This window comes from Candoia aspera, chromosome 4 (assembly GCF_035149785.1).
Source record: "Candoia aspera isolate rCanAsp1 chromosome 4, rCanAsp1.hap2, whole genome shotgun sequence".
Lineage (NCBI taxonomy): Eukaryota > Metazoa > Chordata > Lepidosauria > Squamata > Boidae > Candoia > Candoia aspera.
This window is the reverse complement of record NC_086156.1, coordinates 48,989,027-49,007,986: the sequence shown is the minus strand read 5'-3', so window position 1 is coordinate 49,007,986 and position 18,960 is coordinate 48,989,027. Positions and strand designations below refer to the sequence as shown.

General features: G+C 39.8%; 2 protein-coding genes across 3 annotated transcripts in view; one reads left to right on the top strand and one right to left on the bottom strand.

The window, feature by feature from the left end:
• The window catches only part of PPP1R17 (protein phosphatase 1 regulatory subunit 17), a 103,411-nt gene extending 84,736 nt beyond the window's left edge, over nucleotides 1–18,675 (top strand). For both annotated transcript variants that reach the window (XR_010067976.1, XR_010067977.1), the window contains exon 5: nucleotides 18,640–18,675. The gene's annotated coding sequence lies outside the window, so the exon portion shown is untranslated. The remainder of the gene's footprint in view (nucleotides 1–18,639) is intronic.
• PDE1C (phosphodiesterase 1C) overlaps nucleotides 1–18,960 on the bottom strand; it is a 248,497-nt gene that overhangs the window by 65,081 nt on the left and 164,456 nt on the right. Inside the window, exons 5-8 of the mRNA XM_063304072.1 lie at nucleotides 17,680–17,862; nucleotides 16,577–16,643; nucleotides 10,905–11,021; nucleotides 2,965–3,105 (exon numbers count right to left, since the gene is read on the bottom strand). Of these exons, the coding sequence (XP_063160142.1) occupies nucleotides 2,965–3,105; nucleotides 10,905–11,021; nucleotides 16,577–16,643; nucleotides 17,680–17,862 (508 nt within the window). The remainder of the gene's footprint in view (nucleotides 1–2,964; nucleotides 3,106–10,904; nucleotides 11,022–16,576; nucleotides 16,644–17,679; nucleotides 17,863–18,960) is intronic.

Sequence of the window (18,960 nt, the reverse complement as noted above, 5' to 3'; positions counted from 1 at the left end):
ATACATTTTCCAAAGATTTCTATAGATTTCTTGATTTCTGCTACATCTACCTGGTTAAGTGAACTATAATTCATGAAAAAATCTGATACTTTTGTAAGGTTCTTGAAGCCATTAGTGGACAGCTAGGACCACTGAATGGAGCAGAGCTTGATACAGAAAAAGATGTGCACAGAAAAAAATATTATTTAAAATAGCATTAATGAGCACGTTAGAGAAATATAGGTTATTTAGCTCACACACTTAGCCCACCCAAGAATAAAGAATTACACACTTAGACAAAGTAGGTTCATAAGTAAGCAAAAAAGAAGTCTTACTCATTTATTTGGTCCACTTACACCCATTCAGAAAAATGATCCTTGTTCTTCTTTCTTTTCTTAAACTGAATTAACCCTTGGCCCTCATTGCTGCTACAGGCTGCACGCAGAAAGGGGGAACCTCCTGATTCTAGGCCCATTGCATGGCCCAAGATGGAAGGAGCAGCAGCTGCATGCTCCCTTCCCAGATGGTGGAGGAGGAAGGACCTAAAGGAATGTGGGAGGGACAACAAACAGCTTCCTCCAGAAGCAGATAGAGAATTGCATCCTAGAATGAACTCATCCACATGCTAATGAGGCATGCTGATTTCCTGGGACCTCCAACACTTCTAAAGTACTATCAGATCTTTTATCACTAAAGTAGGTAGTAAAGGTAAAGGTAAATGTTTCCCTTGACATTAAGTCCAGTCGTGTCCAACTCTAGGGGATGATGCTCATCTCTGTTTCAAAGCCAAAGAGCCGGCATTTGTCCGTAGACACTTCCATGGTCACGTGGCCAGCATGACTAAACGGAACGCTGTTACCTGCCCGCCGAAGCGGTACCTATTAATCTACTCACATTTGCATGTTTTCAAACTGCTAGGTTGGCAGGAGATGGGACTAGCAACGGAAGCTCATCCCGTCACACGGATTTGAACTGCCGGCCTTCCAATCGGCAAGCTCAGCAGCTCAGCGGTTTAACCCGCAGTGCCACCACGTCCCTGCAAAGTAGGTAGTAGAGGTGTGCAAAACTTTCTCAACTTGAAACAATTATAGTAAGTGTCCTTCTTACCTGTGTTTTGTTCCAAACTATGACAAACTGGTTTTGTCACATTCTTGAATCAAAACACAGTCATTTTTCATAGTATTGTTTTGATGCTCCTACTATTCTGACACCTGTGATTATTGTTTCAAGAAGACCCCAACTGTCAGCCTTCCAACATAGGCTGCATCAGGAAGCAGATGTCATAAGAACTACTGGAACTCTACTTTATTGTTGTTGGGTACAATAACAGAATCTTGAAAGCCTGACAGAATTTCTTTCTCCCTCCTTGTATACCAAACAGAATCAAGGCAGAGCAATCTTGAGTTTCTTTCTAGCCTCCCTCCCCTCTTTCAGGGCCAAGCTGATGTTTATATAACCACTTTTGCACTCCTTCTTCAAGGTTATCTTGCTATTCCTCTATATCAACCTAACCGGTATTGATTTCATTCTTGCTGATATTAGTGGGATTGGAAATGGTGAGAAGGTGGGGGTAGTCAGGGAAAAACAGTAGTATATGTTTTTATATAAAAGCATATGCACAGAGGGAGATATTATTGCTGCTATTGGGCTCCATTCACTGATTCACCTGGGTCAGAGTATTGCTGAATTTATATTCAGGCATTATTCTGCGTGGTTGATCATCAACAAAGTCTTGCTAGATTAGAGGAGCATATAAACCCCAATACACAAACATAAATATTTAGCAGGAAATATCTACCATGTAGATATGCATGTAGAATTGCTGTGTACACTTTGTGTCTCTGGTGGACTTGTTTATGCTGAGTTTTCAGAGTGTATTTAAACACTGGTTTGTTGGTTTGTTGAGCTTTGCTTCTTGGCAACTACAATCCTGCTTCTTTTTTAATTGCTGTTGTTCTAATTTTAATAGTATTCCTGTAAGAACCCAATTTTTGTAGCTATTTATACTAAAGTTAGGCACACATACGTAGGTTACAAAAGTTAAAGCTGCTTCTTCCACAGTTTGTTATTGGAATTTCCTTTAATTTTTTTTAAAATAATCAATCCTTTGACCAAATTTTCTGCTGGTTGAGTAGCAACAGGCATCATGTACTACCCCACCACTTTGGTGATTTTGTTCCAAGCTCCCATTGTTTCCTAAGGTGAAGCTATTTTAAGTTTTGTTCACTGAAATACAGGCTGTTTTGTCCCAAAACCGAAACCAAATATATTTTCTCCTCTGTGTATATCCATAGCATACCCTACAGCAAGTTGTTCCAAATATGAGTCAATACTATCATAAGGATTATCAACATCCGTTTATGGGAAAGTCATATTGATGAGACAAATTAATATAGAAAGAGATATAGACTGCAAACTCCGAGAGAGTAGGACCGTTTGTGGTCTGAGTTCAGACTTACATACCTAAGTCTTTGCTATACTACGTTACTGACTGCAGTTTAACAGATTTGCGATAAAATTACATTAAAGCTTGTGTATGTGTCCTGTAAGAGACTTTAATATTCTGGTGTTGACCATCTACCCTAACTAGTAATAAACTAGTAGTTAATTAATAAATTAATAATGTTATCTTCATCTACCTAAACTTTTAGCTAATTCTAGAACCCGACGGCCCTTACAACCCTAAGCTCAATAATATTCTTAGAAAAATTTCTAAAGACACCTTACTCCTAACATATGTCTAAACAACGTATTATAATCCAAATAGTCTCAGTTAATAAAAAGCTTGTGGTCACTAAGAGTCGAAAACAACATAATGGCACATAATCAAAATAAAAAGCGGAAAGAGGAAAGAGACTTACTTTAGCATACCTAAATTTTAGTATATGCCATAAATATCTTCAGACCTGCCTATTTTATTGCCATGATCAATTGCATAAACCATTTCCATATTGGTCTCTTAAAAAAAGTGATTTATCTACTTACTGCTACACCCGTCTTAAAAAGGAGGTAATGAACAGTCTGTGTGACATCTGCTGCGTGCATTAGATTGTGGTATGGATTTTTATACTTGCTATAGCCCACTTCCAGAGCTTCCACAAAGGAGACAAGAGCAGAAATTGGAATCTATACATAAACATAGAAAAGAGGGTAGAGTATGAAAAACAACTTTAGCACAATAGATTTGTTTTAACCTTACCAAAATTTGCATTAACACTGTTCCATGTGCTTGGAAATTCTAGCATCCTTTGAAGCAAATGCCATCACCTCAACTGTATCTTCTTAGTTACATAATGTGCCCTATATCTCACTAATATTAATAAAAATTAAAAACATTCTACCTAGCCAAGACAAATTTAAATTTTCACATCTGGAGAAATTTGCAGTTACGCTTTTCCAATATGATAAGTAATTGTTTTAAAATAAATTCTTGATACGTTTTTCATGTAAACTCCTAAATATTTAACCTTTTCTACAGCAAAGTTAAACTCCAATACAAAGTAGAGATGCCACTTTTCTTCCTCTGCCAAATTCCATGTCAATATTTGAGTTTTTTCTTTGTTAATCCGATAACCTGACACAAGACCATATTGCTGTATACCTTCCATTAACAGCATTAAGTAAACTTTCAGTTGGGGAATTATAAGTACAACAACATCAGCATATAATTTCAATTCATGTCCTTGAGTTGGTAATTTAGCTCCTGACTTTTTAACTTCATGATGTATTTTCATTGATACTGATTCTAATGCCAATAAAATGAAGAAGGGAAAGGGGGCAATCTTGTGTTTTTCCCTTCAATGTATTATTATATTGTTGTGCAATTCTTCACACTGTGGTTGTTAAATCAGTTTTGCAACTCTCCTAGAAATTGTAATTGATTCATTGCAACTGTTAAATCAATAATAGTTTCCAGGAGAGTTGCAAATTTCTGCTTAATTACCATTGCAGACAGAGACCGTATTTCATTCTTTTGCTTTATAGCTTTAATATGGACATTATTGCATGAAGTGTTTCTTTTATTATTGAAGGTTCAGATTCTGTAGAGATATATTGTATGTGACTAATCTCCATAAATAAAATAAATAAGTGGTGAATTCTTACCTATACATGCTAATAGAGAATGGGATGGATTGGGCAGGGGAGGATAAACAGTCATGAGCAAGGATTGATTCTTCACCTAGGATGCTTACAGCAGCACTTGTCTGGGATATTTGAACAAATGAATGTATTATTTAATCCTATTTATATAACTGTAGCTTTTGCACCTCCCCATTAGAGAATGTACAATAATTCTATTGAAAATGAGATATCAGTACAGAGAATGACAGGTGAAAGACTGTACTCCCTGTTCCCCTCAAATCATCATCACATCATCACCAAGCCAAGCCAAAACATGAAAACTCATTAGTGTGATGGAAGAGTCCGAAATGGAATAAGCTGCTCAGTATGCCCTGTATGAATACTAGTTTCAGAGGGAGCCTAGCAATCAAGCATTAGAGACTGACATGACCAAGGAAGTCAGCTGGAGGCAATAAAATGTGAGAAACTGGATCCAGGACCTCTTCCCAGCCCTAGAGCACAGATTTATTAAATCCTATGTAAAGTTCCTTGCAACTACTCCTTGTAATGGTTGCCTATTCTAAAACACTATCAGACTCATGAGCAGGAATTCAAAGATATCTGATTTATTAAAGAATAGTATGCAGGATCACAGAGAAAGCTGAGAATGATTAAAGCGCACCAAATTCAAACTGAAAAACCCTTGGTGCAAATTCAAACTGAAAAACCCTTCCCCCATAGAATCTTCTCAAGTTCACAATCCCAGGTGCTCCTAACGGTTTCTGATGGTCTGCGGGAAAAGGCCTTGAAGAGATAACATAATTCCAAACACATTCCATTGTACTGATTCCATATACAGAGCTTGGTACAAGGTCACACAGCAGCTCCCTCCCAAACAGAAACGCACGTCAGCGCCATGGCATGTGAAACGTTACAATGTATAAACTACATTGAATCAGTGAACATGACATACTGCCCCCCCAAAATAAGAATACATCAAGCAGCAGGCTTTAAAGGATAAGCAAGGTGGAAATGGTTAACTAAATCAGGAGCGTTAACATGGTGAGCAGACACCCATTCAGGATGAGGAAAATGTTTCCATCGGATGAGATACTGCAGGGTGCCTCGAAGTTTGTGGGAATCAGCGATGTCCTTGACTTCAAAGTGTTGTTGGCCGTCAATCATAATGGGAGTGGGAGGAGGAGGTTGAGGGTGCCAGCGTGAGGAGTGGTGCACAGGCTTAAGCAAGCTGCAATGGAAAACAGGGTGCAAGCGTTTCAAATTGTGAGGCAGTTCCAATTTAACAGTAACTGGATTGACAAGCTGAACAATAGGAAACGGACCAATGAATTTGGGAGCAGGTTTTTTAGAGGGTTGAGGTGATTTGATAAATTTAGTGGAGAGATACACTTGATCCCCAACTTTGAAGTCGTGTTGTAACGAGCGATGCTGATCAGCTTGGGATTTGTAAGCAGCCTGGGCATCAGCCAAAGCTTGTTGAATAACCAGCCAGGAATCAGACAGTTTAACAGCCCAGTCAGATGCAGAACATGTTTGGGAAGGAGGCTGTGGCAGTTCAGGGATGGGAACAAAGTCGTGACCATAAACCACGTGAAAAGGGGTTTGTCTGGTACTTTGATGGACAGCATTGTTGTAAGCAACCTCAGCAAAAGGTAATAACTCAACCCAATCATCCTGATGGTAGTTAATGTATGCTCTAAGAAACTGTTCAAGAGTGGAATTCAAAATTCAAAATCTCAGTAGAACCATCAGTCTGGGGATGGGACAATGTGGACAGCGCTTGTTTAGTGCCAATCAATGTTAAAAATGATTTCGAAAACTGGGAAGTAAACTGTGTCCTGAGGTCAGAGACCAAATGGGAGGGGCTGCCGTGGAGGAGGTAGATATGGAGGAGAAATAGGCACGCCAATTGTGGGGCTGACGGGATGGATGCACATGGAATGAAATGCGCTTGCTTGGAGAAAAAATCTTTTACAACCCAAATTACAGTTTTCTTCTGACTGGGAGGTAGATCCACAATGAAATCCATAGAAATCTCATCCCAGGGATGGGTAGGACTGGCCACTGGCTGTAAAAGCCCCTGTAGTTTCCCTCCTTTTCATTTTGACATGGCACAAACAGGACAGGAAGCAACATAGTCTTTTACGTCACGTCTTAAGGTTGGCCACCAAAATTGGCGGCAAACCAAATGCAAAGTTTTGACAAAACCAAAGTGTCCAGCAAGTTTATCATCATGGGAACGCTGCAAAACAGCAGCCCTTAACATTTCAGGCAAATAAAGGCGGTGTTCCACCCATGCCAGACCGTTTTCAAAAGAAACATTGTCTCTATTAGTTAGCAACCAAGTGTCGGATTTCAGAGCCTGGAGAAAGTCCTTCTGTAACTGACAAGGAACTTGCACTTTCTGTTTCCCAGGCTGGGCTGGGGGCGGGGCTGCTTGTGCCCAGGTCTGGCTCCGAGTGACAGCAACCAAGCCCAGTTGTGGTTCAGTGAGAACAGTCCCAACCACATCTGCCACCTGGTCAAGGTCCTGAGGTAAATGTGACAAAGCATCAGCCAGAAAGTGTTTTCTTTCGCGGGATAAATTTTAACTGGAAGTTAAAGCGACTGAAAAACTGAGCCCAGTGAATTTGTTTAGGGCTGAGACGCCATGGGGTGTGGAGGGCTTCCAAATTCCCGTGATCAGTCCAAACCTCGAAAGGGCATTTAGCGCTTTCAAGGAGGTGATGCCAGGTTTCCAAAGCGGCTTTTACAGCAAACGCCTCCTTTTCCCAAACATGCCAATGGCGTTCGGTTTCAGAAAATTTCCTGGACAGATAAGCACAGGGTTTTAAGTGATTTTCAGAATCCCTCTGTAACAAAATAGCCCCAACTGAGGAGTCAGAAGCATCAACTTGGACCACAAAGGGGCGTTCAGGATCAGGGTGCTGTAGAATAGGCTCAGCAGTGAAAAGGGTTTTCAACTTTTCAAATGCTGCCTGGCATTCAGGTGTCCAATTCAGCACTGCCCCAGGGTGTTTTACTTTGCGTGTCTCCCCCAAGCCCTTGGTACGGAGTAAATCAGTGAGGGGCAAGGCAATCTCAGCAAACCCCTGGATAAATTGGCGATAATAATTACTGAACCCTAGGAAACTTTGTAATTGCCTCCGGGTGCGCGGACCTTCCCAACTTAGAATCACCTGAATTTTTGCAGGGTCCATTTCTATACCCTTGTCAGACACTCGATAGCCCAGATAGTCAAGTTGGGTTTTGTGAAATTCACATTTGGAAAGTTTGGCATAGAGTTTGGCATCTCTAAGTTTGCGTAACACCTGTTTGAGGAGGCATTCGTGTTCCTCCTCGGTTTCAGTGTAAATGAGAACATCATCTAAGTAAACCAGGACCCCTTTAAACAAATGATCATGTAAAACTTCATTAATCAACTGCATGAAGACTCTGGGTGCCCCTGCTAACCCAAAAGGGAGGACTTTGTACTGAAACGATCCTAGTGGGCAATTAAAAGCAGTTTTCCACTCATCCCCAGCTTTTATGTGAATGCGGAAATAGGCTTCGCGAAGATTGAGCTTGGCAAAAATCTTGCCCTTTGACAAATGAGCTAACATGTCCTTCATGAGCGGAAGAGGGTACTTGTTGAGAATTGAGATGGAATTTAACCCTCGATAGTCCGTACAGAGTCGAAGCGTGCCATCTTTCTTTTCCTGGAATAACACAGGGGCCCCAAATGGGGAATTAGCAGGTTCAATAAACCCCCTTGACAGATTTTTGTCAATGAAGTCCCGTAATGCCTCGAGCTCCTTCTGAGTCATCGGATAAATTTTTGGCTTGGGCAATTGAGCATTAGGGACTAACTCTATTGCACAGTCAGTTTTCCAGTGGGGGGGGGGGGTAACTGATCTGCTTCCATCTCCCCAAAAACGTCAGCAAATTCTTGGTATTGAGCAGGCAAACCTTCTAATTGTGGTAAGTCAGGGCGCGGTGTGGCAATCACTGCCCTTCCAACCCCTGCATGTGCAATCATCTCTGCTGTAGGAGCTTGGTAAAATCCATCTGTAAATGTCACAGTTCTGTGCTCCCAGTTTATATATGGGCTTCGATAGGTCAACCATGGGATCCCCAGGATTACCAAGGGATTGCCAATGGGTGCTACCATGAATTTCAAAGTCTCACGGTGACTGCCCATTTGCATTGCCACAGTTCCAGTGAAATGGGTTGCTGCCACCCCCCCCCCCTGCTGTTGAACCATTCAACTGTGTGAAGATCAAAGGATGCTGGAGGGGGAAACGAGGCAGCTCCAAAGCCGCAACCAGATCAGGGTGGATTAAACACCTGGCACACCCAGAGTCAACTAAAGCCCATACCTCTGTAGTTTTTGTGCAGGAACCCAAGTGCACCTTTACTGCTAAAGTGGGACAGTCAGCACTCACCCTAGCATCTTCGCGCCCGTCCTCTTCCACCTGCCCGGCGGCGCCCTTCATGGCGTTTCCCGCTGGTTCCTTGTAGTCGTCTTCAGCCTCCCCTGAGAAGTATAGTACTTCTTCAGCATCAGCTGTCCCTTTGGCCGCTGTCATCTGCCACGAGGGGGGGGACAATTTGGCTGGCGGCTTTCCAGCTCGATCTCCAGCCTTGGCTTTTGGGCAATCATCTGCCTGATGGCCCTCTTTTCCGCATCGAAGACATTGACCCCTCACATAGCGCCTCTCTCTCCTCATCCCAGGCTCTATAGCTTGGCCAGGTAGCAGTCGCAGCACTTTGGGGTCCCCTTATGGTGGTGGGAGGTTTTTCAGATTTTCTGGTTTGCATGAAGGTATGCTGAGCATGCTCAGCCTTTCCTGCCAGGCAGATCCAGTTGTACAATGACTCTGGGTCGTCTCTACACAACGCCCACCGTAGGACATCCCGGTTGAGTCCCTCTTTAAAACATTCTATTAGGGTTGACTGAGACCAGTCAGGGATTTTCCCAGCTAGAGCCTTAAACTCTAGGGCGTAATCAGCTACAGACATTTGGCCCTGAGTAAGATCCTTAAGCGCCTTCTTAGCTCTTGCCTTGGCCAGAGGATCTTCAAAATGCAGCATTAACGCCCACATGAAATCATCGAAATAATCAAGTGCAGGGGAGTCAGCATCACTTAACTGAACATACCAGTCAGCTGTGCGACCCTTCAACTTGGTGGCAATGGCAGTTATTTTAGCCTCTTCGGAAGGGAAGCATGCTCCAAACTGCCTCATATAACTTTTAGCATTAGTTAAAAAGAAAGATAACTTTGTTGGATCCCCATCAAATTTGACAGAAAAGTCTCTCACCCCCACTCTGGTTGGAGTGGAACCGGCAGCCACTTGAGTGGTTGGGCCCCAGGTTACAGTAGCTTTCCCTTTTTGGGGTGGGGATGCTGGTGATCGAGCCCTGCAGGGTGGAGATTCATCCCGGAGCTGTCTCCGGCCCTGCTCCGCTGGCGGTCTGGATGGGAGGATGGGGGATGGTTGCAGGAAGCTGGAATCTCCTCTGCACCTTCCCTGCCCCTCCAGTGACAAAGACAGGTTTCTTAGCATGTACTCTATCGATTCTATTTTGGCTTCCATCACTCTTAGTCTCTCAGGGGTTTGAGAGTCCTCCCTCCCTCGCATGTCCGGTTTTCTCTCTGTTGACATCGTAGTAGATTCTTTGTCTGGGGTTAGCGGGAACCGATACTTCCAGGACGCCACCGACATCCCTGGTTGGGGTTCCCCTACTTCATCCAAGGTGATCAACTCTGCGAGCGATTCACTGGGTGCCGGTTGCTTTGGCTCTTCCCCATCGTCAGATTCCTCCACATCAGAATTGGAACTCGATTCATCCTGGGAGTCTGAAGGTTCTTGGGTGAGGTTGAGTTCTCCACTCTTGACTGTCGACTCGGGCATCAAGCTAGCCGTCTTCTCAAGTCCCCCGGTCGTGAGCTTGGACTCAGCCATCGTTAACTATTTTCCCTCACAAGAAACTGATCTTGGTAGGAGCTAACGGTACAACTTTGGGGATTCTCAGCTTTATGTAATGGTTGCCTATTCTAAAACATTATCAGACTCATGAGCAGGAATTCAAAGATATCTGATTTATTAAAGAATAGTATGCAGGATCACAGAGAAAGCCGAGAATGATTAAAGCACACCAAATTCAAACTGAAAAACCCTTGGTGCAAATGAAACCCCTCCCCCCGTAGAATCTTCTCAAGTTCACAATCCCAGGTGCTCCTAACGGTTTCTGATGGTCTGCGGGAAAAGGCCTTGAACAGATAACATAACCCAAACACATTCCATTGTACTGATTCCATATACAGAGCTTGGTACAAGGTCTCACAGCAGCTCCCTCCCAAACAGAAACGTGCATCAGCACCATGGCGTGTGAAACGTTACGATGTATAAACTACATTGAATCAGTGAACATGACACTCCTCAGAGTATGTTCATGTCTGGCCCACAAATAGAATTCAAAGACTTAGAATGGAGGAGAAATAAGCCACAAATAAGCTGGATAGGAATTGGAAGCAAGGAATATTGACAAATCATAAAGCCAGAAAGCATGATATAGATGGGCCATAGTATCTGGTGGGAAACCTTCCTTTGGAGAAGCCTTTTAATGCTACTAATTTCATTCCATATATCCAATGGAGTGAGGGATTTCTGAAATCGTCCAACTCTAGTTTGTTGCAATAATAAGAACATTCTAAGTAAACCAAGGGCAAGTGTGTTGTAATCAGCAGCCAAAATAGAAAACAACAATGACAAAAGAAAAACAGAAATATAAATTACTGATATGTCCCTTTTCAGTAAGCTATGGAATAGGAGAAAGGAAAAGGTACTGAACTACTGACCTTGAAACGGCTGATCAAATCATAGCGTGTGAGCAGTTCATAGAAAATAAATTTCAGTGCATGATCCCCACTAGCATCATTTAATGCAAATACATCAAACGACCACTTGTCTACATTCTGTATGAAGGAAAAAAAGGTATTAGTATATTCTACTTACCATCTGCACAAAAAGAACACACCCACACACCCTTTCAGGAAGTTCAACGTATGATATTTACCATTTGTTTCTGATTACTTTAATATGAAATGGATAATATGCTCTGAGTTTGACATGATAGAATTCTGGTAATTTAAGAATTCACACTCAACTCAGGGTTGGAGTTGTTGTCTTTCCCCCCTACATTTGTGTTAAAAACAGAGTTCTGTTTTGATTCTGATAAGGCCAGAAAGTCATCTCTTTGGGTTTCAGAATTTACTATTTTGAAACACCTGCATCAGTGGTGGTACTATTGTGGCTTATGGATGCCATTGGATGCCACACTCAAGCCAGAACAGCAGGCAGAATTTATGATCCCAAGGATCATAAATGCCCCCACCCATACTTTTCTATACCTCCCACCTGCAAGAAAATTTAAGCGATTCGCTGTCAACTGTGGGATGTAGGCAGGGGGGAATCAGCAGATAGACAAATACAAACACCCTGCTCTGCAGTTGCCATGACGTTTATTCTAACATGGTGCTCAATCACTGCAGTGTTCCACTTAAAATCCTGGCTTTCTCTGCCAGTGTTTCATTTTGGTTTTAATGTTTTGAAGTATTTTTTAATTTTTGTGTGCATTTTTTTTAATTTGTTGCATGCTGTCTTGATGACTATGTAGCAGAAATACAACATGGAAGCAAGAAATAAATATAAAATTCTTACTGTTTAACTATTAAATGAATAATGGTAACTATTACTTATTGCAACCCACGATGATGTTATCTTAATCCTTTAAATCGAATCCTTTAAAAGAATCCTTTAAATAATTTTTCTATCTTTTTAATCAATATGAAGAAAAGAATGTAAATGTAAGAAACATTGACAAGAAAAAGGAGATACCCTATTGTGTTACAAATTACAAGGAAACTTACAATTTCATTTAACGTTACTCGTATCATATATTATATAATGTAATTTGGCTGTAATATTTCCTGTTGTGTTTTCAGACTAAATGAAACTACCACAAGCAATCAGAAAAGCAACACAGTGGGAAGGACCCATGCTGTCATGGTATATATCACCTAATATTTTCAAATAATGCTTTGAAAATAGAAGTAAATACCATCACTGTACTCTAAAATGCCCCTATTCAGTTCCACCAATGTGTAAATAGAAGAAACATAGTGGTAGGTGAAAAAAAATGGTTTGAGATGATAGCTTTTGATTCTCTGTAATGTTAATATTAGGAAATGGGACAGTCCGCAACATGTTGAGTTAGAACTTTCCTAATTCATATTCAGATGAGCTGAGCACTAAGTACCCTGCGCAATCATTCAGTTAGTATTTAAGCAAACTACCAGCCCCTGGGCCTATTTAAAGTTTATTCATTTCAAGATTTATTTGTAATTTAGTACATTAATACATGTGGGGCCAGCTTAGGTATGAGGGATCTCTTTGTAAAGTGCTCCTTAGAAATTATTTTTGAATAGATGTCATGATTGTCAGTTTAACAGTAGGTATGTAATTTTTATTTACTTATGGGTACCTATTTTGGAATAAGCCACTACCATATTTAATATTGCTGTGTTCTGAATTGATTGACCAAATGCATTCAGAACCATCCTAAAGATAACTGTATCACTGTAACCACAGCCCTAATTTCTAGTGTTCTAAGATTTTTATCTAGAGATTTTTATCTGGGCTTTCCCATATAACTTGCTCTAAATAAGACTGTAATGGTGGAAAAGACTTGTGTCAGAAATAAGGCCAAGGGTGAGTCTATCTTCGTATAAAGCCTGGGCAGGGAATATTTTAATATGGGCCCATAAATTACATTGTTATCTTGCCTTTTCTCCAAGAAGCCCTTTTCTTTACCTTAAAAGACCCCTGTGGGGAACATTAAGGTACAAGAGAAGGCAATAAAAGATTGCAGGCTATCTCCCATAACTCACCTGCTTTTTTCTTTTCTTTTTTAGTGAAAGCATAACTCAATCTACTTAGTCATGAGAACACATTTAATAACTAGCTTATCTATCCCTTATCTTCAGTAGGAAAAAAGTATCAGAGCTTTCAATTCCTTCACCTCTAGAATTCACAAGAACTCGAAGGGAAATATCTGAGAATTGACTTCATTTTGTCATTTGCCATTTTATTTTGCACCTAACTATAGACAGTGAGCCTATATCTGTAATAATGCATAAAAGATTTAAGATTGGAGTGTTCTGGTGCTGTGTTCAATCTCTATTGCAGATTAGTTCCTATTTCCCCAAGGTATTCTAATCGTGGAAAACAGATGACTGAATTTCACACATGCATATGTATGTTTTGGCTCCAGCTATGAAAGATGAGAAAAGGGCAATTCTTCTCAGGCTATTTGTAAACAGTAAAGTTGTCTTAGACTAAAATCTAATAAGAATATTTTGACAGTCACTTAATTTCAGACCCACACCTGGGGAGAAATAATTTGAATATGTGTTGAGTATGGGTACATACATGCACATATACACACACTTTATGAGGTCAACCAGACTCAAAAAGGTAAAGCAAGAATTTCAGAGTCTGGTACAAGGATGTCATTTAATGACCTACAAAAAATATCTGCATTCAAATCCACAAGAAAACTGTCTTGGCAGCATCAGCTTCTAGAGCTAGTAGGCAATATGAAGACTCAAAATCTGTGATTGTTCCAATCTACCCCACGACATTCCAAGTGATAAGAACAATGAGCTGTCTTCTTGGAAGTGCAAATTCATTTATTTATGTTTACATTTTCTAGCCTTCTTTCTACTAATAAAACAATCCCACCACAGTGGGGTTTAATTTATTATCCTGAACATATAGTTCAGTTCCAATTGAGCCGAATAAGAAAAAGAAAAAAATGAAGGAGTTCAAATGGAAAAGTTAACTTTCCCTAACAGGAAAATCTTCTCTGACAAGCAGAGGAATTTTCTTTTGTCATAGAAAAGAAGATTTTACATCCAGCTGGATAACTGCAATTCTGTTAATACGGGTTACACTAATATTCCTTAATATGGATACTTAGCCAAAATCAGTTCCAAATGTTTCTAAAGCCACATGTGATTTTTAGCATCTGTCCTACTAATTACAGTGAATTCAGGTCACTATGTGAAATAGTAAAATTTCATTTTACTCTTCTATCTAATAAACATGAAACCTACACCCAGAATAAGATGTAACCAGGGTGGGGACCTTTCTGATTTTATACAGACTGCTAAGGAGGTGAAACAAGGATGCATCTTAGCACCATTGCTTTTTAACATTTATATCAACTCTCTGATTAAAATTGTTCAGAGAGTTGACATTCATGCACCTAAATTGGCCGATAGACATCTCCCAATTCTCCTCTATGCGGATGATGCTGTCTTTCTGTCCTTGTCTTCCATAGGCATGAAGCAGGCACTAAGAACCTTGGCATCCTACTGTAATGAAGAGCAATTAATAATCAATTATGACAAATCTAAAGTCCTAGTTTTATCTAATAACAGAGAAAGGCAAAAGTGGACAATTGACTTCCATGAACTAGAACAAGTTAAATGTTTTAAATATCCGGGCATAGTACTGTATTTCAGGCCTTCAGGAAATTAACAGCCCAGGTAAACTATGCCACTTCCACTGCCCAGAAGAGCTCACAAGCAATAACAAAATTTTACAGGCAACAGGGGGCAAATTATATCCCAGCAGCAATTAAACTGTTCATGGCCAAAACAGTTGCCCAACTACTATATGGGAACTTGGCCCATACACAAACCTAAGGGTTTATGAAACTATCCAATCAAATTTCCTTAGGTCTTTGTTTGGTACCCCAAACTGCACCCCCAATGCAGTTTTGAGGCTTGAAGCTAACGTGCCAAGTATTAAGGCTCAGGCCTGGATCAGGATTTTAAATTCAGGACTCAAAATCATGATCGACCCTACAGGCCTGATGCCTTTGCTGTTGTCAGACAGCTACCAATCTCATTGGCATCATTCCTGTACAAAAGAACTTTGCAGTCTTGGCCTCTCTCCTGAATAGAGTTAGGCCAACTAACTCTGGAGAAGGCCAAATCAATAGTAAAAGAAAGAATTAGGGACATTGATCACCAAAATGATATAACCAGTGCTCCTGAATTCTATTGTCAAATTCTAGATAGCTGCAGACCCTCTACTGCAGGGTAACTATACAATCTCTCCTTAAGCAAATATAGATGGGCCTTTTCCAGAGCCCACTTCGATGCCCTCCCCTCAGCAGTGCTGGCAGGAAGATTTCATGGGGCTCCTTATTCACAGAGACCTTGCCCTTGTGGATCCAGGGAGGTAGAACCCCTTGCCCATGTCTTCATACGGTGTCCTTCTTATGATGCCCCAAGATGTGCTCTGATCTCCCCAATTATTTCTAAATTTGAGGGTCATACTGATAGATTTTACATTTATTTCTTTTTAAGGGATGCTGATTCTACACTCACATACCAGATGGCCCAATATTTTTATCAAGTTATACAATTACACAAAACTTTTAATTAGATATATTGTTTTACTGTTTTATTGTTTTCATTTTTCCTGACAATGAATTGTTGGATTAAACTATTTTCTTTTATTGTAAAGGCTGGTCAAAGACCATAATAAAGATATTTATTCATTCATTCATTCGTTCATTCATTATTCATTCATGAAACCTACACTTGAGTTTTCAGTAAGGGTTTTTCTCAACTCTTTAGGGTCAACACACGATTTGAAGGATCACTCCGTGGAACGTCTCCTGTATACAAATTCACTGCCAAATGTAGCTGACCAAGAATACCACCTATAGAAATGATGCATTGTAATTTTAATTCCCTTATGTAGAAAAACAATGTACTGAAATCAGGAATTCAGGCCTGATCTACATTTGCTAACGTTAATAGTTGTGATCTGGAACAGTAGTTGAATGGGAATACTTCCACTGCATTTGCTGACTCAAATAATATTTCATACCTCCATGTAAATGTCTGTAAGTGTATGCAAAGTTTTGGTTCATTTTGAGGAGAAAGAACTACTAAAATGTTGTAATTGCACTGATATGCATGTGAAAGAATACCCACTTACACGTGAGATCTGGTTGATTGCAAAGTGACATGCATTGTTCCTTCACTGCACAAAACTGTCACCACTGGTAGAGCACTTATGCTCAAGTAAATATGCATAGGTAAGGTAACTTAACATAGGTGTCTTCAAGAGTGCAGGGGGAACAAGTGACAACATTTCCGTAATAATGCAAACTCTGCCCCTTACGTGCAATATTATGACACAAACATGCAATATTATGACACAAACTTGTACTGAGAAGTCAAAATGCATATTTCTTCATTTCGGCAACATTAAGGTTAGGAATGGATGCCTATGATGATCAAATATATTGTTTATATTTGTTTCTTTAAACAGATTTCATTTAATAGAATTAAACTTTAGAGAAAACAAAAGGTATACTGCAGAAACTCGATCAAGAACATAATATTGTTTCAATTTTTTAGAAAAGAAAACCACTCATTGGCATTACCTTTAGCACTGCAATTACAGCTGTGGGGTAGCTAAGTCCAACCATATTGGATGTACGCCTGTACATTCTGTCATGATAAAAATAATTGTAGAAATGTAAGAAATGAAAATTAAAGCATACCTAAGTTCTTTACAGTGGATATGACTCATCCAAGTAAAACAAATTGCCCTTCTTTGTTTATTCCCCCTTTTGTTTCTCTTTTTTTCATTCTTTCTATTAAAGATTTTAATTTCAGTAGTAAAAATGAATACAAACTAAACTCAGAAAAAGAAATTGAAAAAATAAAAGGTGCAAAGAAGGAAAAAGGAAAAAAGAAAAAGAAGAAAGTAAGATAAAGAAAAAGAAAAGAAATATGTAAAAAAGTTACTTCCGATCTTCACAGCAAGTAAAGACAAATTTGATAACTCTTCACCCCCTAAAAAACAAATATCTCTTCTTCCTATAACCCATCCCTTATCTATATGCAGATCCATAAATCATCAACTTTTCAACCCCCCCATTTTAATAATTTCCTTTTTTCTTTTCCAAGGCCCCATAAAACAATGGATTGGATTCATGTTTAAACCAACAGTGGCCCATTGAAATCAATGAGACTTAAATTATTATCTTAAATCTAATTCATTTTAACTTATTTAAAGTTAAACAAGTTAAAGTCTCAATTTAAATAAGTTTAAGTCTCAATTCAATTTATTATAAATGAAAAATAGTTCCAGTATAGCTGTATGTGGCCAGGGTATGTGGCCATGATTTTGCTAGTGGTTATTTTAATTTTGTGGATCAGGCTAGAAACCGGAAGACCGTGAGTTCCTCCTTAGGCATAAAGCCAGCTGGGTGACCTTGGGCCAGTCACCCTCTCCCAGCCCTAGGAAGGAGGCAATGGCAAAACACTCCTGAAATCTTGCCAAGAAAACTGCAGGGACTAGTCCAGGCAGTCGCCAGATGTCAACACTGACTTGAAGGCACAAATCATCATCAGATCGTTAGAACTTACAATAACTGTTCGCAAGTTTCCATTCCCAATTCAGCTTGATTTTTTTCCCCTCAAAACAAAAACTATGTCAAATAGCCTCCATGCAAGGTTAAAGGTGAAATCTGCCTGTTACCTCTCCACAAATATGCCAGCCTGAACTGCATGGACAATGCTTCTGAACCGTGGCTTTTCCTCAGTTCTTCTGAGCATCATCCCCATCTGTCGGGTGAAGGTAGAAGCCAGCCAGTCCCGTACCTCTGAAGGCACAGAATCAGACTGGATATCACTAAGCTCATCTTCTGTGTCCAACAGGCGCCTGGGAGAGAATAGAGAAAAAATGCTAAGTAACAATTACCTTGGAACAAGGCACGCAGAACCCACAATTGAATCTATTGGTTGGGTGAGTTTTTTATTTTATTATTTTATTTTATTGTGCAGAGGGGTAAATTTAATGAAAAGTACCACTGACATTGTGTTTTCTCTATGGACAACAACAACATTAGAGTGCAAAGTACCTTACTTCTAGAAGACAGACCAATCATATAGTGCTGCATTATTTTATTTATTTAATTTTTATCCCACCTTTATTATTTTTATAGATAACTCAAGGTGGTGAACATACCTAATACTCCTTCCTCCTCCTATTTTCATTTTAGGGTTATTTATGATTAAAACTGCAATATATCCAGAACTCAACTGCACATTCCTACTTAGCATGTTTTCAAATGCAAGCTGTTCAGCCAAAATGCTTGTCTGATGGCTGTTCCATTCTTTTGCCATTTCAAAAGCTCAAGATAAGTTATTCTACAGTAGAGAGATTTCCATAAGTTGAAAGGCAGGCAAAAGAAAACATGAAGTCCCCCACGCTTGAGCCAGTAACAGCTTCTCAGTACTTAAAGAATAAAATGGGGTGGGACGGGCAGGAATCACTCCTGGAGATGGTTAGCGCCCTAAATGGCCTCTTAGACATATGTAAACGATTTTCCAACTTGCACCATCATCCAGATCTCATACTGTACTTATTTGAATATTATATTTGTATTTATATTTTTAATGGTATTTTAATGTTTTATCCTGGTTGTAAACCGCCCAGAGTCCCCTCTTTGCGGGGAGATGGGCGGTGGCAAAATTTGATAAATAAATAAAATAAATAAATAAAATATTATATTCCTATACTTCTTCCAAGTCTTTCAAGGCTTCTGTAAAAGCAGACATTAACAATGAACTAGAATGCCCTCCCTAAGGAGTGCCTGTGTCCTCCCCTTCTCAATATTAGGCAAATGGTAAAAATACATCTTCTTTATCAAGCTCTGACCTGTTAAATGATATTAGTGGTAATGATTTTAATGTTGATTTCAGTTGAATTGAATTGCATTTATTTATTACATTTGTATACCACCGCTGCATGGAATTG